General features: G+C 40.2%; 4 protein-coding genes across 8 annotated transcripts; 1 reads left to right on the forward strand and 3 right to left on the reverse strand.

Moving 5' to 3' along the window:
* Window positions 1-2,094: 2,094 nt before the first annotated feature.
* LOC104433604 lies at window positions 2,095-9,017 on the forward strand. 2 transcript variants are annotated; one of them, XM_010046408.3, is made up of 13 exons: window positions 2,095-2,285; window positions 2,394-2,455; window positions 3,385-3,462; window positions 3,536-3,617; window positions 3,958-4,028; window positions 4,761-4,862; window positions 5,094-5,183; window positions 5,523-5,597; window positions 5,878-5,910; window positions 6,466-6,543; window positions 6,795-6,860; window positions 7,367-7,479; window positions 8,620-9,017. In XM_010046408.3, the coding sequence occupies exons 1-13, from the start codon at window positions 2,231-2,233 to the stop codon at window positions 8,648-8,650; spliced, it is 936 nt and encodes a 311-aa protein (XP_010044710.2). In that variant the 5' UTR covers window positions 2,095-2,230; the 3' UTR covers window positions 8,651-9,017. The 2 variants fall into 2 exon arrangements, with proteins under 2 accessions (XP_010044710.2, XP_010044711.2); XM_010046409.3 differs by having other exon boundaries at window positions 8,629-9,017.
* A 168-nt stretch (window positions 9,018-9,185) lies between these two features.
* On the reverse strand, window positions 9,186-12,149 carry LOC104435646 (AP2-like ethylene-responsive transcription factor At1g16060). The gene is made up of 7 exons (XM_010048355.3): window positions 11,746-12,149; window positions 11,233-11,324; window positions 11,037-11,125; window positions 10,835-10,908; window positions 10,698-10,748; window positions 10,523-10,599; window positions 9,186-10,395 (listed from the first exon to the last, which is right to left on the reverse strand). Exons 1-7 carry the CDS (start codon window positions 12,009-12,011, stop codon window positions 9,803-9,805), a joined length of 1,242 nt encoding a protein of 413 aa, XP_010046657.3. The 5' UTR covers window positions 12,012-12,149; the 3' UTR covers window positions 9,186-9,802.
* Window positions 12,150-14,074: 1,925 nt separating this feature from the next.
* On the reverse strand, window positions 14,075-16,891 carry LOC104433603 (NADH dehydrogenase [ubiquinone] 1 alpha subcomplex subunit 2). Of its 2 annotated transcripts, none has more exons than XM_010046407.3 (3): window positions 16,689-16,891; window positions 16,471-16,577; window positions 14,075-14,314 (listed from the first exon to the last, which is right to left on the reverse strand). In XM_010046407.3, exons 1-3 carry the CDS (start codon window positions 16,772-16,774, stop codon window positions 14,259-14,261), a joined length of 249 nt encoding a protein of 82 aa, XP_010044709.2. In that variant the 5' UTR covers window positions 16,775-16,891; the 3' UTR covers window positions 14,075-14,258. The 2 variants fall into 2 exon arrangements, with proteins under 2 accessions (XP_010044709.2, XP_010044708.2); XM_010046406.3 differs by lacking the exon at window positions 14,075-14,314 and adding an exon at window positions 14,371-14,661 and having other exon boundaries at window positions 16,689-16,885.
* Window positions 16,892-17,497: 606 nt separating this feature from the next.
* On the reverse strand, window positions 17,498-26,249 carry LOC104433602. 3 transcript variants are annotated; one of them, XM_010046405.3, is made up of 11 exons: window positions 26,014-26,249; window positions 25,020-25,372; window positions 23,786-23,863; window positions 23,164-23,705; window positions 21,912-22,550; window positions 21,626-21,780; window positions 19,584-19,795; window positions 19,338-19,471; window positions 18,911-19,263; window positions 18,724-18,827; window positions 17,498-18,308 (listed from the first exon to the last, which is right to left on the reverse strand). In XM_010046405.3, the coding sequence occupies exons 2-11, from the start codon at window positions 25,297-25,299 to the stop codon at window positions 18,238-18,240; spliced, it is 2,568 nt and encodes an 855-aa protein (XP_010044707.2). In that variant the 5' UTR covers window positions 25,300-25,372; window positions 26,014-26,249; the 3' UTR covers window positions 17,498-18,237. The 3 variants fall into 3 exon arrangements, with proteins under 3 accessions (XP_010044707.2, XP_010044706.2, XP_039163657.1); XM_010046404.3 differs by having other exon boundaries at window positions 25,020-25,379; XM_039307723.1 differs by lacking the exon at window positions 26,014-26,249 and having other exon boundaries at window positions 25,016-25,157.
* Window positions 26,250-26,544: the final 295 nt, after the last annotated feature.

Raw genomic sequence — 26,544 nt, forward strand, 5'->3', positions numbered from 1 at the left:
TTTGTGGCATGACTTCTTCTATAGATTGGTCGTTGGAGGCGAAAGGCAAGTTTTAGGTCATGGTGGTAAGGAAAACCTTTCTTCACTTGCTTCTTTTTCTTTTTCAAATACTAATTCCTATGGAGGATTAACTTTGTTTTGCAGGTTAGAGCTCCTTGGCAGGCCAGAAGCTAAATCAAGAGCTTAGAAGTTCTAATACCATGAAATGAAGCAAGAAGAATAGGGAAGACAAGGAGAAGATCATGACTAAAGAATATAGTTTAGGGAAAAATTTTGTATTTTCTTCAATGATCCCCAACGTACAAGGCTCTGTAAATACAATACAAGATGTACACAATAAATGGAAAGAATATATCCTACAAATTAATCCCAATCTCAATCTAATCCCTAATTGATTTGGTGCACAATCACAATCAAAATAGATTTCTTAGCATATTTTCCCATAGTATTCCTCCCAAGTAACTAAGTACTAGTCACACTTGTAAAGGTGCACGAGTTTTTCATGCATGCAAAAATTAACATATGGGAGCTCTTGCAAAATCACCACATTACGAGATATTTGAGTTATTAATCAATTGAAAGAAATTATTTGTGTAGTATCGATAATTGGTGTATAAATATGAAAACTGAAAAATCACAATATTGTCCATAAGATGATAAACATTCAAATTTTACAACGGAAATACTCAAGAAATAATATTTTAAAAAAAACCACAAGTAGCACATTTATTGATTAATAGGATATTCATAAAATAACCAATTAAGTATATTTTACTGAAGAAGAAGAAGTAAGTATCATGAGATTTTTAAAAAATAGATTTGATCTTGCTTTCGGGTGGCCGCTAACCTGCCCAAGCCCGACTCAAGCCGTAAAGGCCGAAGCATTTTTTAAGTGTGAATTTCGATAAGGGTATTTAGTGAAAAACCTAACTTGAAAAATTGTATATGTTACAACAATAACGATGGTAGTTTGGTAAAAATATATAGGCCGACTACGTGGGCCTTGCTAGTCACTAGTCTTAAATGTGGAAATATTTTGCATAACTGCATAAATAAGCTATTTAAAATTTTTGAAAAAATTCTAAACAAAAGTCTCAAATAAAGACCTAAAGTGGACCTTATTTCAAATAAAAGCATTAACTTACCATATTAATTTTAAAGGACCTGAAGTGGTTACATTTGTTTCAAATAAGGGCATAGCCTCATTGGCTCATCAGTGGAAAAAAATTCCGGCTAACCAGGGTATTCTCATCAAGCACAATTTAAATTTAGATCAAATTAGATTTTTTTTTGTTTGAAAATTAGATTAAAATTAAAAAAATTAAAATTTAAACAGAGGCTCCTCCCATTTGTGGCTGCCGCCCCATCGCTGGTGGGGCGATAGAGTTAGGCCTAGGGGGTCGCCGATGCTTGGACAAGGGTTGGCAATCTCGCCAACCGAAAGCGAGGGCTTCCAAAGGCGGGAGAAGGCGACGATCCTCTCTTAAATCTAGATGAGGGTCGCCTACCCTGGCCCAAGTGTCAATGCCCTCATTGGCCATTGCCGCCACCCCACCAGCGATGGGGCGATGGCCATAGGTGGGAGCAAGTCCTCCCTCCTATCTCTATTCTTTTTTTTTTCATTATTTTTTTAGTTTGTTTTTTATGGGAAAAAAGAAAAAAATTAAAAGAAAAAAATTGTCATTATCAAATAGTGAGTTGAGGTCATTTTTTGAGACTGATATGTCACTTCAGACTTTTACTTATTTCAAGTTTAATGGCACTTTATACTCTTATTTGAAATAACGTTCACTTTAAAATTTTAGTTGAGAAAATGATGATACTTTAGGCTTATTATTTGGAATTTTCTCATATTTTTCTGTACAATCAATAATTTTATCACTTTTATTTGAATAAGGTTTGTTTTAAGCGAGTAACGGTAGAAAAAAATGACTCGAGCTCGAATCTCCGCACGCGGAAGAATAGGGAAGGCGGCGAATCCCCTCCTCAAGAGACGGCGTCGTCTCGTCCGTGGGCGGGGGAAGCTCCAAGCCCAAACACGACGTCGTTCTCGTCATCCGGTCAGAACCAGCTCGCGGGGAGTTGAATTTTTCGTGCTTCTCCACAACGCCATATAAGGAAATGATAATAAAAAAATCCACGGCACCCAACCCTCCTCCTTCGCTCCCACAACAACCACCGCAGTCGGTTTCGCTCCGTCGACGAATCTGCACTGAGGAGGAGACGGCCCATGGCGATGCAAACTGGGATAGGGCTTTCCAAGATCCTGGTCCTCGCCGGAGCTGGTTCAGCTCTCTATCTCTCTCTCTCTCTCTCTTTCTGCTCGCTACTTGCGATCAGTGCGACTTTCTCTCTCCTCCCGATCTGGCGCTGAATGGTTTCCCTTTTCGCAGGATACACTGGCACGATACTGTTTCAGAACGGGAAGTTGTCCGACTTGTTGGGCGAGCTCCAGGTACCCCCCTGCTTTTGCTTTCTCGGTCGAAGTTCAGCTCTTGGTTGTGTTAGCTTTGAATGTTTCGCTAGAGAGACGGAAATGGTCGATTCTTGTTTGTGTCGATTTCGTTGAGTGCGATTCGGTTGGTCGATCGCGGCCTCGTGTTGATTTTAAGCGGAGGGAGGGTCGAGATGGGGTTACGGGAGCTGGAGAGAGAGAGAGGGAGGGAGGGAGGGAGAGGGATTAGTCGAGAGCGTGCCTAAAATTTGAGATTCATGTAATAGGTTTTCTGTTTGAACTTTGTCTGTGCTGGCTGGATTGCACTTGGAAATGTTGGGATTGGAAATCGACACGAACCAGAATTGCTACTTTGGCTTTCTCAGTTAAAGTTCAGCTCGGATTGTTTAGCTTTCAATGTTTACTGGAGAAATAGAAGCGGCTGATTCCTGTTTGTGTCGATTTTGTTGATTGTGATTCGGTCAGTCAATCGCAGCCTCGTGTTTATTTTAGGAGTGGGGAGGGTCAAGATGGGGTTACAGGAGCTGGGGGGAGAGAGAGAGAGAGAAATTAATCTAGAGCGTGCCTAAAATTTGAGGTTCATGTAATTGGTTTTAAGTTTGAGCTTTGTCTGTGCTGGATTGCTCTCAGAAATGTTGGGCTCGGCAGTTAATGTCTTCTTTCATTCTATAACTTCATCAATGTTCGGTAAAAATATTGATCTAGCACATAGAGGGTAAGCAATGGAAGTACTTTTCCTCTTTGTTTCTTTATCTCAAAGTGGAAGACATTAGCCATTTTTTATGCGAGTAACTGTAAACTGTTATTTTGGTTGGTGAATGTGCTTTATTTTCAGATGAGTACTTTGCTAGTATGAGTGATAATTGTTGTCATTCTTGTGATCCGCTCTGTTGGGATTTAGTGGCATCTTCTTCCTGTGCCATAAGCAGGGTTTGGTGAAGGGATTAGAAAAATCTGGTAGCCAATCAGATGGAGATAAAGACTATTCTGATGCTGTTGCCGCACAGGTAATAGACCGTGAATGCAAACATCCTACTTTCTAGGTGGGGTTAACAATTGGGTATTTGACCTTCTGCTTAGGTGCGTCGATTGGCAATGGAGGTCCGACAGCTAGCCTCTGCACGTCAAATAACTGTCCTGAATGGAAATTCTAGCCAAATGGGTACTCTCCCCCCTCTCTCTTCTCTCTCTCTCTCTCTCTTCTCTCTCTCTCTCTCTCTCTCTCGCGTGCACTCCTTTGCAACATACGTGCTCCCCCTTCACCACATAGCCCTATAGATTCTGAAGCCCATAGCCAGGCATTGCCTTTCAAGTCAAACTAGTCGGAGAATGCGCTATATCTATCTTTATCATGCATCCAAAAATTTCTTTGTGGTATAAATGCAATGTATCTGTCTAACATTTGAGGTCTTGAAGTTTCTTTATCTTATCATATCACATGCATTCACTTTATGCTGCCAATGAAGCATCTCTGATACACTTTTCCTTTCATTGTTCCCCAGGCAACTTAACTAATATGGTTGTTCCAGCAGCTACACTGGGGGCACTGGGATATGGCTACATGTGGTGGAAGGTATGTAAAAATATCTAAACTGCTTCAGCTTTCCATGTTTCATTTGGACATAAAACTGAAAAATTAGTGTGTGGTAGTGTTGAAGTTTTGAAGCTCTGAAATGAAAATAAACAGTTGTTTAGTAACACATGAAATTTGAATAATAGATTCCACTAGTTGCTTACCATGGAATCATCATTGAAAGGTCGTTAACGTTAACCCAATAGTTGGTAACGTTTTAATTCCTTGAATATTTTATTGCTTAACCCATTAAGTAAGCCCGTTCTTACTTACTGAATTAACTGATATATTACTTAAAACAGTCAATTAAGTTGTGTGTAGTTAGAGGTTATCAGCCACATCCAATGACATTAAGTGGTGAAAAATTTAATTTTCAGCACTTAATCTGTTTATTAGACAAACCCTAAGTATACTCCCAAGTTAAGCTTAAATTCATTTGCTGTCCTTGCGCCGACCCCCCATATCCAACCCAGGGATAGATTCTAAGAATGGCTGACTTGCTTATTGTAACTTTGAACATTAATAACTCTGAGTAAGGGTAGTTTTATCCCTGAATTATAAACTGTTCATTGGTCATATTCCATATCTTCTGATTTCATCAGTCACTTTTCTAACCTTCATTACTTGATATTATCTGTTGATTTGAGAGGTTTACATCCTTTCTCTTCAAACTCACTTTTCTTACGCCCATTGTCATCTAATGGAGTAATCTGCTTTTTCCTCCAATTGCAGGGTCTTTCATTCTCAGATCTCATGTATGTAACCAAGCACAGTATGGCCAATTGTGTGGCAAACTTGACCCAACATCTAGAGCATGTCTCCGAGGCTCTCAACGTGAGTTCGCATTTTAGTTTATGTGGATCATAGGAAATAATTTATGCAGTATGTTGCTTTTAATGACTTGAAATTTTAAATTGATAGTTGGCATTAAGAGCTTTATAATTGTCATTTCCTCTGTGTTTTCTCCCATCTGACTTATTCATCTTCTTCTGATGCTTATTAATGGCTAATTTTTTCTACCAAAAGAAAAAATGGGGGCTAATTTTCACCATTCTTTTGTGGCAGTCAGTAAAGAAACATCTAACTCAGCGAATTGAGAACTTGGATGGCAAAATGGATGACCAGAGGGAGCTATCGAAAGAAATAAAGAATGAGGTATCTGCTCTCTTCGTCAATCTATTAGAACAGTTGAATTGTTGGATTTGTAGATATCTGGAAAACAAGAGATCATCTTTACTTGGTACCATATTATTCTGACAAAGTAGTTTATTAAGGTTTTGGGTGGTCATACTTGACAACTTTTAAGTGCCATTTAAGCCTTGCTATTTTTTTAGTCACTGTTGAGTCTCTCTAAACTTCTTATTGTGCGAGGGTCAGGTACATTTCATGGCATGGATTACAGCTTTACAATTCTGATTAAATTTTGAGTTTTAATTATAGTCTTATTCTATTGTAGTAGTTTCTTAATCAGCTATATTTTGCTCTCTGACTCAGGTTTCTTCTGTAAAAGCCAATCTTGATGGTCTGGGTGATGACCTGGATTTTTTGCAGAGAATGGTTTCCGGTTTGGTGAGTTTTCGTTTACTGAGATTCTCATTGATTTTCCAGAGTGATGAATCATGAAACAGTTTCAGGATCTTAAAATGCGATTTCTTTAGAGCCAGATTAAACATTTCCAAAGTGAAATTACACTGGTTGCTGCTAACCTACTTCTTGCCCCTTTTCAATAATTTTTTTTTCGAAGGGAGAATCAAATGCTTCTGATTGTTCCCTAAGCAATTTGCATCTGTATGTACATGGTAATCTCAATTTGGCAAGTTCCTCATTGCTTTTATTTTTGTGCTTGTAGGATGTACGAATGGGATCACTGGAGTACAAGCAGGTTAAAATAACCTTTCTTATTATGAAATTCTGTGATCACATACGCACATGCACATGGACACATGCAGCATTTTGCTTTCTGTTCATGCATGTGTAATGAATCCATTATCAGTATGCATCATTATAGCTATTGGACTTGGGAGATTCTGTGTTGGGGTTATCTAGAACTAGGTTGGACTATCCAACATGATTAAAAAAAAAAAGAGTAATTGTAATTTGTGTATTTCGTATGTCTTTTGTATTGAAATTGATGTCATATTTAATAAAGTTCTTGTTGGTTTGGTGCTGCTTAATGGGGAAAGGTTTTGTTTGTCAATATTTTTGGGTATAGCTACTAATCTCTCCATACAAAATTTAGTATGAATGATATATATTTATATTCGATATGCAATAAATTACAGGCTTAAATACTTTTAAGCTTTACTAGATATGTTGGCACTCGATTGGTATTAGTGTTGTGATTCTTCTGGTGTGAAATTTCTGAATTTATTCAGCTACCCTCAATCCTGCCTCTTTACCCCCATGGAAGTTCAAGTATATATTTGTGTGGTGACAGGATTGGGCGAATGAGGGTGTGAGGTATCTCTGTGGTGTGGCCAGCGGGCAGAAGGTGGAAATGCCAAAAATGCTGCAGGTTGGAATAATCTCCTCCTCCTCCACCTCCTCCTGCCTTCTCTCTGCGATAATGTATTTTTTGACGGAGGTTTTTGATATTTCATATATCAGCAAATAGAATCTTGACTCGCTTTCCCCTGCCTTGTCCCTTTTTGACTTCGACTTCTACCAAGTGAAGAAAAGGTTCTTCATTTGTTAGAACCTTCTTATAGAAAGAATTTTTAAAGAGTGTGTCCATTGACCAACAGTTCTTTAACATATTTCTTCCAGGAGCAAATTAAGATTTCAGGCACCTCTCGAGGATTACTCTCATATCAGGATACTCCAAGTCTTAAGGTTCCTTTCTGATAATCTTGACTTGCTTCTTCCCCCCGCTTTCCCTATTGACTTTGACTTTTTTACCTCTACCAAGTGAAGAAAAGGGTTCTTCAGTTCTATTAAGTTTTCTGACATTGTGCCTTGCTGTATTTGATGCACAATTTGCAGATTATGTATTTTCAAATTTGGTGTTAAAAGTATTAATGGATGAAGTGATGAATGCTAATTGCAGACGTTGCACAGACCTTCATTCTTTCAAGGCTAATTAACCATCATTCTGAGTCTGTAGTAGGAATGAAAAGGTCTATCTGCAAATAGTGTTGTATTTATGGGGAGAGCCTTTTTTTGAATTAAACACTGTCTGTTAAGAGTCTTAAGACTTGTTTTAATTGTTTGGAGTTTTTGCCTCCAAAGAAGTCTCTTCTCTTTGGGCAGATAATATTCTATGTTGTTTATGCATCTGCAAAAGTTGTTGAATTAGGTATTATGGCGTATGATATAGATAGTCTGCTCCTTGCTCTCAGGGTCTGAAGGAAATCGCTGATGCATTGACCTTGAGTATTGATAGATCAGCTTCAGATGCTGTTGTGCAAGATGGAGTTGAAAGATTAAATGGAAAACCAAAGCCATTGCCAAGGTATGATATGGAACTCTTTTTGATGTTCTGCTCCATCACACATATAATGCTTCCCTTGTATGAGCGCATGCCTAGAGTACTTGTTTTGCTTGATCTTTTCTCTTTCCTCTTTTTACATGCACGGATTCATTCCAACTTCTGCCTATATTTTGTATGCAAATCATTTGCAGCATCTATTACTCTCATAGACACGGATTGCATGTTATTACTGTGGTATTGCAGTGCGGAGGTGCATAAAGAGCGTGTAGACAATTTCAGATATATTCTTGTGTTTGGGTATAATTATGGTCCCTAGTTGATATGTGTTTCGTGGTCTTTGCATATTTAAGGTTATCAGGTTTACATTGAAAGTTAGTGAAGAGTGCCAAGTAGGATGGTTAGATGATTTGACTTCGGCTCACTTATGCAGCTCCATTCAGCATATTTTCTCTCAAGTTGCCCTTTTTCTGCACTAATTTTCCTTATATCATATGCGTAAAGTTCACTTTGACATTAATTGGCATTGAGAACATTCTGAAAATGCTTCGTATCACTCATATTGATGGTGTGTGGACATGATGAATGTCATGCAATTAAGTGCAAGATCCTTTTCTTTCTTCTGTCTTTTTAACCACATTTTTTTCTTCTGGGGATTATGAAGTAGTTGCATCATAAAGCTGCCATAATTGGGAAAAAGAAAGTTCTGGAATTTAGAGAAGTTACATGTCCACTGTCCTTTCTGAAGAGATCATGACTGGGAAATAGTTAAATTTGTAAACTTTGTAGTTTTACCATGGTCACTTGCAAAACACTAAGGAAAAATTGTTGTCTATACTTGTTTTGCAACGCCAGTGCTATCTGGCTATGTTTGAAAAGGTCAAGCATGACTTTGTCATGCTATTTATTATGCTGCAGCAGACTTGATTTGGTTTTATGCACAGTCCAAACTCGGTTGAATGGTTGCATTGAAACTATGCTAACAGGGATTTGTTTATTACCAGATGATACTGGTTGAGTTTGTCCTCTTTGTGCTTCTTTACCACTATATGATAATGTTTCTTTTTTTCAGCCTCATTTGCCATGTGCCTTATAGAACTGATGATGCTGCAATATGGATGTAATGAATTTATTTGTCTTAGCTAATAGATTTCTTTGTCTTAGTATATCCAGGGCTAGTTCAACCACATGTTGATCGTAGAGTAATGTGAAGTTCCCCTCGCACTGTGGTACTAAACCATGGATGTACATGTGCTTGTTACACGACCTTTCGATTCCTCAAGGTTGGACTTTGGTAGCATCAGTCCTCATTGCAGATGTAACGGTAGATTTGGTATGTAAATGGAATTCACTTCCAAAGTATGAGAGATTGAGAGTTATTATGGCGATGCAGATTGGTGCTGTCAAAGAAATAATTTGGTGAATCTCATCCCGAATATTTGCTGCTCTTTTGTATTATTTTTCAAGTTATGGTGTGAAAACCTCTGAAGCGGTTTGTTTCCACCCCTTTGTATTGGGGTTCTGGGAGACGGTAATGAAATAATTCAAGCACATTCAATCTCTCTCTCTCTCTCTCTCTCTCTCTCTCTCATATTCACATTATATTTCTGTCGAGTAGACACATGCGCAATGTATGCGAAGAGATTGTAAAGGTCGTATCTGCAAAATTGGATTCATCCTCCATATTAAATTTGATTTTGGATTTGCGCACGTGATGCATCCAGCTGGAAATTCTTTGTAACTTACATTGTAGATTAAGTGGCCTTCCAAGTAAGGGAAATAACCTGTTGAAATGTAAATATTCGAGAAGGGCACGTATGATTGTTGTACATTGGAGCTCATTTTGGTTGCGGGATTGCATCAACTGAAGACTACATTGGGGCTCATTTTGGTCGCGGGATTGCATTAACTGCGTCTACTTCAGTCGTCTGTCTTGTTGGTTTGAGTTCATTGATGGTGACTCTGTGACCATCTTGGAATTGTACCTCCTGCTTGATGTGCATCCTCTAGCCGAAGTCTCTTGCAGAATCTATTCCTTTGCGTGTCTAATGATAAACCACTGGCTTTGCGGACTGTTCTATAAGTTGTATTACCGAACACTGTTGCAGATTATCCATATGCCCATGACTTTGCTCTCTCTATACCTTTCGTAAGAAAAGCCGATTGATGACTAAATGCATTTTCACTTTTTATTATCGGAACCAAATGCTACTGCGGCACTGGCACCGGCTCAGCTGCACGTGCACAGAGAGAGAGAGAGAGAGAGAGAGAGAGAGTAATGCTTCATCTCAATCGATACAAGAAGGCGCACAGCGGTTAGCGTGTGGTTGCAAGGAGAGATGTTAATTTACTGCCAATTCCATGGCTCTGTTCTATTGCCCACAAGCATCGTACTTTCCCTTGATTCCAGACCAGGCAAACTCTCACTCTCTCCAATAGGTGTAAAAATGAAAGGGGAAACTCCAATCTCATTGCCAAAGCCGCCTCTGATATTGTCCCCACGGCCCGCCTGCATAAAACCCTTCGTAGGGTCCTCCTTTTCTTCGTCGAGGGAATGTGGATTCTTCTCGACTAGCTCTCTGAATACCGACGACTTGAGCAGCAGTCCCAGTGCAGTTGGAGAAGTCGAGTTGGTGGAGACACAGACTGCATTCGTGCTCGCCTCTTGTTTCATCGGAGCACTGAGATCATCGAACACGAAAGAGTCGGAGCGAAAGAAGATGGACGGCTTGGATTCTTCTTCCCCTTGGATGTGGTTCGAGGAGGTCGATGCAGGTTCAGAGTGCAAGGTTAATTGAGGCTTCTGGGGAGCATGAGAATTATTTGGTCCTCGTTTCAGCCATCTTATGTAGGAGCTCAAATCAAAGTTGGTCACTGCATTGATCCCTCGGTATTCGATTGCTGCAATATCGTATGCACGAGCAGCCTCCTCTTGTGTACCTGCAGAAGGGCAGAAGAATAGCAAAAGCAATCAGATTAAAATGCCCTCCACGTAAATATAGACCGCAAAAAAAAACATGAGAGGGTCAAAGAATATGAAGGAAATTTTTTTATTGCGACACTCAACTGTAAGTTCCCAGATAGAGATATTTATTTCCGAGCACCCTGCCTATCCTCGCTTCCCATCTCCCATTGTGATGGTGCCTGCAATTTCATCATCCAAGAACACATACCATGATTACTTAAACTTCATTGCAAACTTCAGAGAGCACCGTGAGGCAAATCAAAGTGCTCTTGATTACCTTGCAACTCCTCTGTACTTTGATACACCTCTTGAGAAACCGCTGCTTCGTCTGTACATTCAAAGATCGATTGCGTTATAGGTAACTAAGTACATGAAAGGAACTGGGTTGACTTATTCCACTGAAGGGCTAATTACCTTCTTAGCGAAGCCAAATATTCTTCCCTAGTCATGTTTTTCATAACCTCGATTTCCGTCTCATAATCTGATATCTGCAATTGTGGAGGCGACAAGAGTTGCAACCAAATGATCATTTTCCTTTTCCCAATTCAAACTTCCAAATTAGGAAGGAAAAAGGATGCATGCAAGTTAAGCCGATCCTTCTAAAGTTTTATCTTACAGGGAAATTAGTGAAGGTTGAGCTTCCCCAGTACTTGAGTGCTGCCAAATCATAAGCTCTCGCAGCAGATTCTTCTTCATCGTAGGCGCCTGCATAGCCCACATTTCCAGATATGTCAGATACTCCACGAACAAAGACCCAACTGAAAGAAAGTAATGGACCAGTAAACATTCAAGTGGATGGACCAAGCACTCGCCAAGATAAACTTGTTTTCCCTTCTTCCTCTGTGTTGGATTCCAACACCCTTTGTCCCACAAATGAGCCTCATATCTCCCCGTCCATCTGTGTCTGCTTAAGAAACAATGTACTTTTAGCTTCATGTCTCAACTAACACTTACAAGAATTAAAAATAGAGAGCCACCAACTTCCACGATAGAAAACAATGGCTATGTGGCCCTACTGTGATTTGAATGTGAATCTGACATTTTCCCGTGCGTCGTAAGGACTCAGCTCTAGTTCTTAAGGCAAAGAATCATGAGCTCTAGGGAACAGAAGGAAGAATCAAGCATACATGGATCAAAGTGCATAAGTTCGTATAATTTTATTGTCAACCAGACTTCCAAAGCCATCATGGGCAATTATCACACGTTTGATCACATACAGCGTTAGAAGTATACAACAAGACAGGCGTGGAAGTGTACTTTTCTCAAGAACTCATCATGCTTCGAAAGACAGATATTAATCTGCAGACACGAATAATTAGCTCGACCTGCTTACACCCCGGTACTTGGAGCTCCTCTTGACCGTCGTTGTTGCAGCGGCAACAACTCCATCAACCTCGTGACGCTTCTTCTGATCATCTCCTGCTGCCGGAACTCCCGCAGCAGCAGAACTGCCACCATTGACGTGAACTCTTCTCCTCCTCTTGACGCGCCTGTCAACCATGCTCGCGGGGTCGCACTCCACCATGCACAATGGTCGTCTCGCTCCCGTGCTCAACTCGGACTTCACCACAATAATACTCTCCGCCGACATCGTCTCTTCCTTCTCGGCACTCTCAGTCTCGGATCAGTGTTCGAGTCCCGTCTTGCTTGTTTCCTTGTTGCTGTTGCTTCTTGCAATGGATGACCGAACATACATGGAGGGTGTAAATATATATATGATTCCGGTGTTTTTGTTGTTTCTCCTTATTTTTTGTACATACTATGATTGGTCGGGTGGAGACAAATGGGGGCGTCGATGAAACCTACGGCAACTGGGGACAAAACGTGCACGGTTGGAGACGAGGGCTTTGACGTGCCTCCACGGGCACTAGCAGCCACTGCTGCTGCCAGCCAGTGTTCGAACTCCACAACTGCCCGTTGAATCCGATGCCATAATCTTATCTCTCGAACTTAAAGGAGGTATTTCTTGTAGCCAAATTTCTGATTGGTGGATTACTAATATAGAAAGTTGGCGCTTTCCCATTCATTGATAATGCACGTCGGCGACTTTTCAATATTCATAACTCATCAATTAAAATCTTCTCTAATAAGAGGTCGAGGGAAATATAAGCCTCGCATTGTCTCTCTCCCCTCTGTTGTCTAAGAGAAGTTAATAGGAGCTCAAAAGTTCCAATGGCAATCTAATTGAAAAATTGTCCAATCGGCCTAAAACCTATTATACAGATAACAAATCAGTCCTAAACTTTTTAGTTTAGCATTGAATAAATTACAATGTAATCCTTCCAACTTGGAGGATGTAGCCATTCTGGATCATCATGTCATCAATTTCACTTGAAAATATTGTCAAGAGGAATTTTGCACAATAATTTATGACTAAATTAGTAAAAATTGAAAAGTTTTGAACTAATTTGATATCTCTACAATGGATTTAGGACTCATTGGGTAATTTTTTCGCAATCTAATAGCAATGTGCGTCATATGTAAATCAATGCAGTCTTTTTCTATACTTCCTTCTTGTTTTCTTTTTCTTTTTCTTTTTTTCGTGCCTTATCCTTACACAAAAGGATAAGGCACGAGAATATCTCCCAAAGGGTCATCTCCAGGGAAAGAAGGAAGCATGCACAAGAATATCTTGCTCGGTTTCTCAGTCAAATGGCTTACCCTATCCTGTTTTATCACGTGGTGCACTAATCATTGGTTCATCTAAAATCCCTTGGAAGCATAAGAGAACAGAAAAGTGATGTTGGCATTTCCTAGGATCAGAAACTCCAAAAGGAGCCTGTGAGGTTTTTGTTTCTAGGGATGGTGACCGACGGACTGTGCTGTCGCGAAGAGAAGAAAGAGGACAACATTTCCGGACCACGTTCTCGTTTCCTAGAATTCTTCGTCGATGGAGAGCCCGCATTACTGTTTAGTTTGGGGGTGTTGAGAGTTCTTTTAAGATAATGATAAAAGTGGAATTTCTCTCGTTGCGAGCTCTTGAGATAAATGGGAATTCCAAAGGAGAAAATCCACCCTTTTTCCTTTTGACAAACTTGAGTGCCGGAAGGATTATCATATATAACATGAAACTTCTCCACCAATTCCTTGTAGTTGACCCGCTTGATCACACTCCTGTCCAGCCTAAAATTCTAGGTATTCGTAGGCCTAACTAATCTAAGAATAATTACATAAATAGTCCATGAACTTTAGTCCAATTTGTTCAATATAATTCATGAACTTTTAATTTATTGAATGTGATCCCTGAATTTTGTGTACATGTTCAAACTAATCCTTGAGCTATATGAAAATATTTAATATGATCCTTAAACTTATTAATGGAAGAATAACATTAACAATTTTATAGAATCCAAAACCTAATTTGAACATATATCACAAGTTTAGGAATTATATTGAACATGAAACTAAAGTTCAAAGACTACATTGCACATTAGACTAAAGTTCAAGAATCATTTGTGTCATTTTTCCTATTGATCCACATACAAAGATGTCGTGTGTTAGTCAAGTCAGATCTGGTGAAAATCTCAGTACACGAATACATTAGCATTGCTCTTTCGTGACGTATAGTAAGTCGACAGTTCGGAGATAAATGAGGCAGGAAGACAGTTCGAAGCCCTTTTTGTCCCCGTTGCTTTGCCATCCACTCAAAAAAGCTGGAACCAAAACGATTCTATTCTCAATCCTTGGCGAATTGCATTTTCCTGCGAGGCATCCCTTGTACGCTAAAAAAAAACTTAATTACTCTATGCGGGTTCACAATCTTCGTTAGGCTCTTCAGCGGAGGCTGAAAAGGCTGCACTTGCTTAATAACCTCAAGGAGTTGTAGTACATCACACGTTCATCCTTGAGAAGCTACTTTTGCTGAATTTGGCAGGACGGGCCAAGCAGCTTTACCTTAGTAAATAAGAGAGAGAATTCAAATGACAAGCAAGTTTAAGCTGCAACCAAGCTTAAGACCCCAAAAGACCATTTTCAATTAGCCATAATCCATATCTGTTGAACTCACAGCAGATGTTCAGATTGATTCTGCAAACAGATAAATAACAGAAAAGTTCCAACACCCGGCAATCATCCCAGAAAGGACAAACAGTTAACAGGATGGTCCCACAGAAAATGATTTATTTCATTCAGGATAGCGCAACCAAAATTATCAGGCTACAGTTTTGCAAATTCTTTAAGCGCCTTGAATATCTGCTCCTCGCTCAAACCTTCCAAACGTATGCCCTTCTCCACGCCAAAGTCTAAATTAAACAAGAAATCACATATGTTAATGGTTCACAGGAACACTCAACCAAGGCAAGAAGAGAAAGGAACACAAACAGAAGATTATGGCAAAACTTCCTTTGGATAGTACTTGGGCACCTATAGCTGGTACATCACAGGGGTCAATTAGAAAGCCAAAATTATAATCATAAGATGTGCTGATTAGGAGTGATAATTAACATACTAAGCTAAAACTTTTATCATAAAAGCAAAATTGTCATCTTTGCTTTTCTCAAAAAAGCAGATTTCATAGTTCCATAATGGATGAATAGGTTGTCTGACTAAATTTAAGTTTTTCCAATTTCCTTTTGGTTGTGTCTATGGCATACCCCCTCTACACTGAGATTGAAACCATGTTCTCTTAAAGCACGGTTCATCATACTTCAAATGACAATTAAAAAGAGGGACTTCGACACACTGTGAGAGTATTTCTTTGCTTGACATAGAATGGCATGAAATTTGGGCAATACATGGGATTCACAGAAATTCTTTAGCAACCAAATCACCATTATTGATTAGAGGATAACAGTGGCAGATTGAAGTTCATCCTCGTGTCATGATTAGAGATAACCATCTCTTTCAGCCTGTTCTCTACATGTTTTGATTATGCATACAAATAGTCCAACAGAAAAGCGAAAAAATTTAAGATGGGGTATCACGTCATTGTTTAAAAGTCCCATCCAATGCATGGCAAAAAGTTTATAGAGAAGGAGAAAGAGGGAAGATGAGACATGAAAGCTCACACAACTTTGGTAAATGCAGTTTCATATTCCCACATATAGCAAGTAAAGGTGAGACTAAGGATGAAGAGAAAACCCAACTGCAGAAAAGCTTCTGCTGGATGAAATGACTAAAATTGACAGATTTCTACCTCATAAATGGAAAAACTTGGGAACTATCTTTCCAAGAAACTGCTAAAGGTTAGTAGTAACTTCAAAAAATCATTCAGCTACTTCAAAAGTTGTAACCGACAAATCCATGAATCCACCTTGTTAAGTTGCTCCACATTATCAATCGCCAATAGACAATTAACAAAAAGCAAGGTACTTATTAGGCCAATCATTAACATATCTCTAGCTTCTTTTGAAATTCCACACAATTCTCAAGTCATAATCTGTAGCATTAATGACCTTCAAGTTCCATGACATTTCACTACAAACTTAAATAACCAACAAGTAGAACTAACTCGGCACCAGACAGAGGCCCTAAGTTCCCTCAGATATCCAACCGAATCAGCTTGCATTTGGAAAAGAGAAACATAATAAGCCTACCAAGTACCAACAGCAAAATGGTGAGCAATTCTAATCTCCTTTCTTGTGTAACATATAGATTTCAACAAGAGGCACAAGGCGGTGCAATCCGTAAAATTACTCAGAAGAGGAAACACATTTACAAATGTAATGGCAAGCCGGCAGCAACTCCATCGCGCAAAATGCCCCAATCTATGACCCACGGAGATACCATGTCGGGCCCTCTATCCTAATAACAACTTAGTCGGTTTTCTCTTCTCCAACAATGCCCCAATCCATCTCTAACCACGAAACTCTGACCACCGACCCACCAATTCAGCGCGTACACACTCTAAAACACAAGTACACCAGTCGTTAATCTAGCAACCCCGAACTATTAATCCACAAAAATTGGGAAAGAGCGTACAATGGACACCCGCCGATCCTTATCTTACCCAATGACAAGTCGAATCACCCACGAAATACGAAATCTTGAGGACACAATCACGTTAAAACCGAATGGAAGCGAACGATTGCCAGGCGGGGAGAGGAGCATACCGTATCGGACCCACAATTGGGGCTCGGTCCCACGGCATTCGCGGATCAGGATGGGGAGCTTGGGGTTCAGCGTCTTCAGCTCCTTGTAATTATTCTCCACGAACGACCTGAAATCAAGACCGATCGAATCGCGAAACATGAACGATCGACGAGAACTCTCGCGATAATACCGGAGCGAGGTCGGGGGTGGGGGTGGGGGTGCAGAGGAAAGCGCAAACCTCGCGGAGGAGCTGGCGGGGGAGGACTGGCAGAAGAGGAACCTCAGTTCCCTCAAGTTATTCGTCAGTTGCCCTCTCCACGCCATTTCTCTCTCTCCCTCTCTCGGTTGTTGAAGAAGATCGATTCGCTGCGGGAGGAGACGAACCTCGCGCTTTTGCTTCTTCTCTTCGCTTCTTCTCTTCGATGTTTCTGCGTGCAGCTAATAAGGGGAAACGCTGGGCAATTATTTAATTTCTTAAAATTTAATCACTTATATCATTTACAAAAAAAAATAAATAATAATAATAATGATGAAAGAAAACTATTTTCATTGTTTTAGGCATACATTATTATTATTGATAATAGAAAAGGCATTGTTCATTGATGATTATTTAAGCAAACATTTTCGAAATAATTGAATTTCCGTAAAACAAACACACTCATAAAATATGAAACATCATTTTTTCGCAATTTGACTATATTTTATAAGGCAAATACCACCAAAACCCTAAACTATACTCATGTAATAAAAATACCCTAAACTCTTATATATATCATCTATTTCAGTTTTATCTAGAGTGAATTTGTTTCATTTATATGAAATTCAGGAAAAAAAAAAGTTCCACATATTTGTATTACAATTGGCAAATTTAGGATTCTTAGTGATGTTAGAAAACATTCGAAAAGTTTGTGTGCTGATGCATATAGTTTGTGACTTTTTATAGAATTAACTCTATATATAATGACATTAATTGCAGATTAATAAACAATTAAGTTTAGAATATATGACCAAAAAAAAAGATTTAGCATAATAAGTAGGGGCGTCATAGATGAGCAGTAGCTATTTACTCCTGTGACATAGTACGACAACGGCATAACTTTGTAAAACATCCGAAATCCGAGTTCCACCATCGATTTTGGTCTTTATTCACTATGTACATGAGTCTATCAGGCAACTATAAATCTTCGTAATTGCAGAATGGTCTTCTACTCCTTAGAAAACTCAACGAAAAACACGTCTCCATAGACAGCCAACAGCACTCGGATCGCAAGCCTTTTTCATCCATTATTCGTGGGCAAATGCCACTTCCGCCCATCAGCGACTGGTCCGAGCGGATAAAGAGGAAAAGTCCAGTGACTGAAAAGAAGAGATCCTGGAGATCCGAAGCAGTAGGGCGACCATCGAGCATTCTTTGCTATTTGCTATTTGCCATTCTGTATCTCGAGATATTACTTCAAAGAGGTAAAAATCCATGCACTCTCAAGTTCATCTACAATGCCAAGTCCTATCCCACCATGGGGTATTACAAAGAATGCTTTTCTCCTCATATCCTGCTATACAACTCAGTGATCCCAAGCGATACATCCAAAATGCACTCAGTTTCACATTCAATTTAACACAGCGATACACCGTCCAAAGCACTGACGGAACAACGGGATACATATCGGGCTACACATCGAAAGCGTGAACACGCCCCTGCAACTGCCTGATGACTCAGCGCAGAATCTTGAAATTTCTCACTCAGTTATAAGGGGTGTGAAAGAATAACCGTCTGTAGCATATGGATTCTATATTATCCCCGTGGAAATACTGGAAGTGGCATTTATCTTCAGTGAGTGCTCTGGAATGTAAGTAAGACCTGCGAATTTCGACAGAAGCAGATAGATTGAATCTTTAAGTCTCAGCCATCTGAATCCAATGGCAAGACAGAGGACAGCTACATAATATAGTACAAGTATACTCGATCTTCACATCAACACTTACCAAGAAGTTCCCAACAGTAATAGTAGATGCTAAGCAAATGTTAAGCAGGCGACAAGAGGCACCTGATAAATGAATGACACCACTGCAAAGACTTATACCTACCCATACAGTGCTATTTGCTTTCCACACAAGATTCCTGAAGTCTGGTTATTAAGCAACGTGCCCTATCCAGACATGCTAACAATTGTACAGCCAAACACAAAGTAAAGGTGCCATAATGGCCAAGTTATGCTTTCTTTTGGACAACCCATGCATCAAAAGGCAAGAAGAGAGTGAGATAATGAAGTTACCTTTCTCCTTCACATCAATCTGCAGAGTATCTAATGTAATTATACCATCAGTCAAAGGAAGTAGTTCAAGTTTGATGGTTGCTGTTGTTTGAGAAGGTACACACCTGAGATTAGAGTGAGGACTCTTTCAATCACCACTGTGACAGATAATGGGAAGAAATAAAGTAGAAGCGTATTAAAGGATTACCCCAATGGAACTCTACTATGCAGCCACAAATGTGTACAACCAAAACCAGAAGTTGACATAGCATCTGATACTGGGGAAGCCTGCTCATTAAAAGGGACTAATTTGGTTTCACCGTGAACATCGCTCTTATTTTCTAATGAAGGAGCCACTGCACTTAACTTCTGCATTGTAGAGCCATGTGCGTGACTGCTGTATTTTCCAGCAACTTCAGAAAGCCCTAAAAATGGGCTGATAGGTGATGAGGGTGAGGAATTCAAAGAGAGTACAGAAGGAGGTGAAGTAAATGAAGCTGGTGCAAGAATTGTCATAGTTAGATCTTCTGATGTCAAGTTTGAGGCCTGGAGTGTTAGAACCTGGAATTGGAATAACTCAGGTAAGTATTGACAAAGTGTTGATTCAATAAAGAGTTCCTCATACTAAGTCACACCTGCACAGGAAGCTGCGAAACCATGCCGTTTGGTCCAGGACATTCTCTCGATATTTCAGAAGCAACAGAGATCATGATATCCCTCGAGATACGGGGTCGCCAGCTTGTCGGCTGCTTGAAAAATAATCTTGATTCTGCATCGAGCACATAAAATATGCAAAAGAAAAGGAAGTTCAAATAAACGAATCAGTTAAAATTTCGACAAGAGTTTGAGAAGCAAAATCAATCAGAATGCATGATAAGTACCAGTGTGGTTGCAGTGACATGATACCATTACTGCATAGTTATCAGATGCCAAAGGACTGCTCTTCCCTTCTATAATTTTAGAGGAAACACGCAGAGTAGATGCAGTTCCGCCCATAAGCTGTGACGACTGAGTACCTTTTCGATCCTGAGCACTAAACTTCTTCCACGCGGAAATTGCTGGTTTAAGAATAAAAGAGTGCTCTTCACCTCTCCTGTAATGAAAATCATTGACCCTACATAAGGGGATCGGACTACAGATCTATAAAAAAGTAGTAATTTGAATGAAAAGCATCAGCGCTTACCCAAATCTGCATGTTAAAAACCTTACATCATCATTTAACCCCAAAAAAAAAAAAAAAAAAAATTTGCAGTATTTAAATTTTATTTAATCTGCTGACATTTCATTTTCCGAAAAAAGAGGTCTTAAGTATTCTCACTTGCATGACCAGATTAGTATGGTGAAACTTGAAAGAGTCTGAAAGCCAATATTTCATTAAACCAGACACAGCTGAAACAATCAAGGGTCCACATGCTAGTTCAAACCCCCCTGAGAGTTTGAACCAACAAGCCATATTTCATATTGTTGTCTTTGTATTGCATCAAGAGAAATGACACCAGATGCAATCTCACTGTAAGTTTGGTGCCATGGTGGTTCAAAGGGAAGAGCAAGCCCACATTGCAGCCGACCAGATAGGGAAAATTAATTTGCAATGGCAGTAAGGTGATCCTTTGATAGAAAATATAGCAGCTCTATCAATGGAGCACTAGCCTCGGTTGAATCTACGTCAGCAGATCAAGGGTTCTTGCCTATTCTGAGCCCATTTCTTCTCTGAACTGAAACTACCTACGTGAACAAGTAGAAAAAGTTTTGATCCAGTTTGACCTGTCAAAAATGTTCCATGGCCCCAAGGTACCCTAGATGACAACCTTGTTGCCAGCATAGGCATCTCTTTGGCTATCTACTAATGATCCGCACAACTTATCAGTCAAAATTATTTGACTGAATGCGCATTACTTCAATGAAAAATGTGAGACAAGCTTAAAAAGCCACAAAGCATTTCTGCCTGCTATCACTTAGGACCTGTTTCTTTTCACTCCCGAGAACAACTTATTCTGTTCTTTTGTTCCTGGGAACAAAAAATAAATAGAAATTCATTTGGTAAATTTTTTGTTCCCCATTTGAAACAAAATCAAGAAGCAGAAAAAAGTAACTTCTTGTTTCTGGGAACAATTCTTAGAATCTAATTTTTTTCTTCTCTCCTCTCTTCTCTTTTCTTCTTCTCTTTCCTTTTCTTCTTCTTCCTATTGGCTGGCAACACTGGGCGACAGCGAGGCTCATCAGCTTGAGCCTCACCGTGGCTGGGCAAGGCTTGGCCTCACCTTGCCCAGCGAGGTCAACCTCGCCTAGATCTGGCGAGGAATCTAGAGGTGGCCCAGTGAGGTCGACCTTGCGCCACCTAGGCAAGGTCAAGGCTCGCCGGTGGCCTGGCGAGACTCGCTTGGCCATCGGCAAGGCTTGGCTTCACCCAGATCTGGTGAGGCCGAGGCTTACTCTAACCAGGCAAGCTCGCCAAACCTCACAACCAGCAACAAAGGAGGAGGAACGAGAAGAGAAAAATAAGAAAATATAATAAAAGTATTAAAAAATTTTAAAAATAAAAATCTTACCAAACGTATTTCTATCCTACAAGTAGAAATTTTGTGGAGTTACCAAACGTGTTCTTTTGCTCAAAAATTGTTCCCAAGAACAGAATCGGAAAAAATCATTTCTGATAAAAAATTGTTCCCTAAAACAGAATTGTTACCAAAGGCGTCCTTAGTGAGTAAGCAGAATCTTTCTTTCCAGCATGCACTTTTCTTTTAGAGCACACACAAGAGCATTATTGAGAATAATAGGTTTAGGAATCCTACAAGACAAGTTCTCTTCTAAATAGCAGATTCACTTATAATTTGCGCCAATTGCAAAAAGGATATGACCATCACAGAAAAGCTATGACCACAAGAAATTAATGACACAAAAAGATAGGTGTTGTGAGGAAAACCTGAGAGCTAAATTTGGCAAACTATGCTCATCTCCAGCTTCAATAGATGCAATGGGTAAGGATTGTGGGGGTCCACCTTTCACAGCCTCCTCAAGCACAATTGTTATAGCATCTATATACACCACAACATCTGGTACATGTGCTGGAGTAACATTCTGCAGTTGTAGTCACAACTTTAGTGAGTCCAGCATTAGCATAGAATCCTCCAACTCATATGATTTCAAAAAACATATCACAAAATATCCAGTTGTCTATAACATGATTCAGTAAGAGGCAGAGGTTACACCTTTATCTGCACACAAAGGAGGTCATCAGTGTTGCAGTCAGCACCAAAAGAGTGAATCTCAATGGGTTGAATAATTTCAAGTTTCCTCCTCCACCTTCTTCCTGGTATATATACACCCTCTAGCCCACAACAAACAGAAAATCTCTCTGGTTCCAGTGAGACACCTCTAAATGATAAAAGTTCCTCTTTACCAGTCTTTTGGTTCTTCACGGAGTTTTGGTATGAGAAACGATCCCAATCTTCAAGTTCAAATTTTGGCTTAGAGCTAGGTGTTGTGACAGGTGCTGGTGATGGTACAGCAGTTTGGGGAAGTGCAGACATAGAGTAGCTTCTAAAATTGCCAAAAGAGAAGAGCTGAGAGCCAGAGGTGCCTGCAAGGTTGGGCCTTTGAGGTGCACTGCCAATTCCAGGATTGGTGGTTAAAGGTGTGGGTGATAATGAACGAGCTGGTGGTGGAGAAAGAGTATTGTCCAAGGGAAGCAACCAAGTCAATAGCTCCCCACAAGGTTCCTGATTTGCTTGAAGGACATCATCCCTGCTATGGGAAGACACATTGTTGGTCTGATGCTTCTCAAATTGAAGAATCTCGAGGACAGGATCTTCTGACAAATTAATGCCAACATTCACCTGGAGAAGAACCTGCATCCTTCCAAAGAAGAAACAGGATGAAAATGACCAATTGAACTAGCTAGTTTCGGTAGTTAATCTATCCAGTATGTCATATACGATGCTGACAATAAATCACAGGTACAGATTCCACAAGTTCTAGCGTAAGTTGGAGGTCGGCGCACACCATGACAATGATAACACTAAAAGAAAAGCCTTCCTGTGTATGTTTCAGGAAAAGTTAGTCAGGATCATTGTGTGGGGTAATGAAGGGTCGAAATTTTTTGACTAGAGAGGGGGAGAAGCAGATTGCATAGGTGCTAACCATTCTGGTGCTACTATAATTCATGTTAGCATAAAATGGAAGTAAGGAATTATAGTGGAGAGGCATGTCACCCACACAAAACATGGTTTATGATCTCAAAGGCCCTAAAAAAATCAAGTCTGACAGCCAATCTTTGAATCAAAGGACGTCTTATCATGCTTTGGACTTGAATGAAGCTTGGTTTGACGGGATGACCATCCAGGTAGAGACGTAATTCCCATTCTATCAATGTGTGAAAAAATATCTAACTTCTCCAATTATCTAAGAAGCAACACGACCAGAAAAAACATATTAGGAGTCTAGGAGACTTGTAGAACATACCACTACATCCCCATTAGCAAGAGAATGACATTGAACAGTATTCCTTGCCACTCCACCAGAGACATTGGCATCAAAATTCCCTTTATCTATTATAGCATTGAGCCGTGACATATCTTTTGCAACACTTCTCTCATTTGCAGTAGAACTCTGATCATCCTTGACAGAACTCTTTGACCAAAGCATCTCATTTGACTCAGATATCCTAACAAAAAAATGAGAACTTTTGAATTTCTGCAGTAATGTTTCTGTCTTGCGTTTTTGGTCTTCCATTCTAAGCAGAGATTCACCAGCAGAAAAGTTCTTTTGAGTATCAGAATTCCCATTTAATGGGTTTACACCATTCTGCTCTGTATCTTGACCATCTGCATGCACTTCTGCATTATCCGACACTGCACTTGCGCCATTCCCAAGAAGTCCGTTCACCTTTTTCTCACCTTGTCCAATACCATTTTTACTCATAAGGGCAGCAACTTTGAAGGGAGTAATAATTTCCATGTCCTGCTCATTTGCCGACAAGCATGCCAACACATGAATCTGTTCACCTGGATGAAGTTGATTTCAACCCAGTGAGTACAACATCCATATATATGAGCTAAAAAAATATCACTACAAATTCAGATACCTGGAAAAACAAAAGAACGGTCCAAAGAGCGCAATGAGTGTATATCCGGAGCATCATTCCAATTCTCAGGGAGTTTTTCTGCATGAGGAGATTAAGAATCGATGCAAAAGGAATCAATACATCCGGGCAGGTTTGATGTGTCAATCATGGCAAAGGATAAAACCTTCAATTAACAAGAACTTCAAGCAACATAGGAGGTCAGCAAGATGATGTTCCTCGCCCTAGTTATCCTAAATAACTTTAATATGGTTAAATGTTTGCTACCTCATTCTTAGACTCTTAGTCAATGACATAATTGTCGGACATTCCATCTTATGTTATCAGAATATGCCTCGTTCAATTAGCAGATATGCAGGAGAATGGGAAAGAAGGAGTCCCAATGAGAGATTCGGAACCAACAATTGCAATCTCACTTCCAGTTAATAATGATGCGGAATCAGATTGGACACTTCTGAATTTTCTTAAATGGCACTCATATCTTAGAATATTAAGCCTATAACTTTACAAAATTCAGTTTAACAAGATGATAAGTTTAAGCTGAGACAAATTTGTACTAAATCTCAATAGAGTTCTCTACAAAGATGTAAAAGTCTCAATCGCATGCAAGAAAAAGGCTAAATTTTGAACTATTTATTTTTCCAAGTTATATTACTACTATATATAAGGTCCAGAATTCACCAACCAAGTGGCAATAATACGGAAATGCAGTAACTAGGTGGGCATTAATTTTGGAACTTCAGACAGATTGAAGTTCATTTCACTTTGCCACACGTGTCAACTAATGGGAATGAAAGTACCCTCCATAATCCATATCCAAATAATTAAATGAGTCTAAAGGCAAAGGGTTATATTAAGAAAGAAAGACAAATTTCTCATCTCGTTTATATTGATAAGTACATGCGCAATGGATATAGGACTAAGTCCCACGAGACAGGTTTCTCATCTCATTTATCTCATCAAATGTTATTTTTCCACTCTTGTTTAATGCCCTTTCCATGAGGCAAATGAAAGTCCAAAATTTTTAAAAAGTTCATGAAATCTTCAGCAGCATTAGACTAAACAAGAAGGAAAACTCTTCTTGATAATACATGCTGGAATATCATTGAAAGTGAAGGATGTCACTTCTTGAACGCGTAAAGTCATACATGGCAATAGGAAATTTATATGTTTGTTCAAGTTAGTGTCATGTAAAACAATATACTTAAAAGGAACCAGTGTGATGGTCAGTACTTACTGGACGGGATGGTTATCCATCCATCTTCTTCGGAAACATCCAAATGTTTCCCCATGAGAGAAGCATCACCGCTTGTATCTGAACCGACAATGCTCACATCCTCATATTTAGCAGCCACCCCGCCAGAATCCTCAGCACTATCAATTGGGGGAGGATCTTCAGCAATCAGACCCTCTAAAGTCGTCACAGATCTTGACATTTTATGCGTGTCAATATTGCTTCCATTGACACTCGGTTGTTCGGCAGCAACAGTTGGTGACTGCCGCAACAGAAAGTTCATTGCTTGGACAGCAAAACGCTGCTACAGTATAGGGGCTTGAAGGTTATGATGAAGCTTGGCAGATGTAAGTATCCTGGCACCTCAAGAAATGAAGAAGACAGAGAATCCGTCAGGTTTATAGAACCAAAAGTAAAAGGCATGTAATTCAAAGAGGTATCACCTCATCCAGTTACCATCAATCGGCATCTAAACATAGGTAGTTGATGCCTTTTGGTTTAGGTTGATCGGTAACATACCCAATGCCCATTTCAATTCAATATAGATTATCTACTTATCTGCCCAAAATTTTGCCGGGAGTATGCGTCCTCCGCGGATTACATCAGAGAGATTGAATTTCAACCATTACTTAGCTCAAATGAACTCATACCGAGTGCCCATCAATGGCTACCCAGCATCCGCTCCGCTCCATTGGGTATAAAAAAAAGGCAAAAAACAAAAGCCCGATCTCCAACTCCCTTAAGCATCTTCATCCCCAACTCTCTTAGTTTGACTAAGAAGGTCAACAGGAACGCCTATACGCATCGGAATTTTTAGCAAACAAAGCATCTACAATGCGCTCACTAAAGACCTCGAAGCAGAACAAAAAATCAAGAGCAGGGAAAAAACCATCCGCGGAGCAAACAACACGAAAGGAGGCGTAGCAGCACGGATCAGAAACGCGAGACGGATTCGAGCGGATCCAAACCAAATGCAATTGAACCCGAGGAGGCGTACCCGAAATCGGAGGGCCGGCGAGGATCGGCCACCAACCTCTCGCGGCGCGGAAAACCGGAACGCGAGCCGGCGCAGAGGGCCGCGATCCGAGCTCGGCGGTGGCGAAATGCGCGCCGACCGGTCGAGAGAGCGCAGAGATGAGCGAGCGAGCGAGCGAGACTGAGCTTCGCCTGGTCGGAGATTCACGTCGAGTTCGCCCCTGCGACTGAATTTGTTGCGGAGGGATCCGAACGCGAAAGCGAAAGCCGACGCGCTTCGGCTGTTTTCGACCGATTGCCGATGCTGGCGCAGGGCCCAATGGGCCCGGCCCGGAAACGCCATAGGGGCCGGCCCGGATATCTTCCTCGTGAAATTACGGCCCCACATGTCCCGAAATTAGCAACGAATCTCGTATCATCATATGTCATGGCGCCGGGGGCAACAGATCTCGCTCTTTATATATATATCTTCACCGAGGTCTTATCGCAAGAGAAAAGAAACGCGTACGTCCTTCTATATATAACATCCGCCGCTGCTGCTGCTCATATCGAC

The sequence above is a fragment of the Eucalyptus grandis genome, chromosome 2 (assembly GCF_016545825.1).
Source record: "Eucalyptus grandis isolate ANBG69807.140 chromosome 2, ASM1654582v1, whole genome shotgun sequence".
NCBI lineage: Eukaryota > Viridiplantae > Streptophyta > Magnoliopsida > Myrtales > Myrtaceae > Eucalyptus > Eucalyptus grandis.

Excerpts from the sequence above, each read along its gene's own strand:
- LOC104433604 (XM_010046408.3), top strand. The coding sequence starts at position 2,231 with ATGGCGATGCAAACTGGGATAGGGCTTTCCAAGATCCTGGTCCTCGCC. Across the intron at positions 4,029-4,760 it reads ATGGCTACATGTGGTGGAAG|GGTCTTTCATTCTCAGATCT; the intron begins GTATGTAAAAAT and ends CTCCAATTGCAG. Across the intron at positions 5,911-6,465 it reads GATCACTGGAGTACAAGCAG|GATTGGGCGAATGAGGGTGT; the intron begins GTTAAAATAACC and ends GTGTGGTGACAG.
- LOC104435646 (XM_010048355.3), bottom strand. The coding sequence starts at position 12,011 with ATGTCGGCGGAGAGTATTATTGTGGTGAAGTCCGAGTTGAGCACGGGA. Across the intron at positions 11,126-11,232 it reads GGGAAAACAAGTTTATCTTG|GCGCCTACGATGAAGAAGAA; the intron begins GCGAGTGCTTGG and ends TGGGCTATGCAG. Across the intron at positions 10,909-11,036 it reads CAACCTTCACTAATTTCCCT|ATATCAGATTATGAGACGGA; the intron begins GTAAGATAAAAC and ends CCACAATTGCAG.
- LOC104433602 (XM_010046405.3), bottom strand. The coding sequence starts at position 25,299 with ATGAACTTTCTGTTGCGGCAGTCACCAACTGTTGCTGCCGAACAACCG. Across the intron at positions 23,864-25,019 it reads ATGGATAACCATCCCGTCCA|AAAAACTCCCTGAGAATTGG; the intron begins GTAAGTACTGAC and ends CTCCTCATGCAG. Across the intron at positions 18,828-18,910 it reads CATAGTAGAGTTCCATTGGG|GTGTGTACCTTCTCAAACAA; the intron begins GTAATCCTTTAA and ends CTCTAATCTCAG.
- LOC104433603 (XM_010046406.3), bottom strand. The coding sequence starts at position 16,774 with ATGGCGTGGAGAGGGCAACTGACGAATAACTTGAGGGAACTGAGGTTC. Across the intron at positions 16,578-16,688 it reads CCCGCCAGCTCCTCCGCGAG|GTCGTTCGTGGAGAATAATT; the intron begins GTTTGCGCTTTC and ends TCTTGATTTCAG. Across the intron at positions 14,662-16,470 it reads CCAATTGTGGGTCCGATACG|ACTTTGGCGTGGAGAAGGGC; the intron begins GTATGCTCCTCT and ends TGTTTAATTTAG.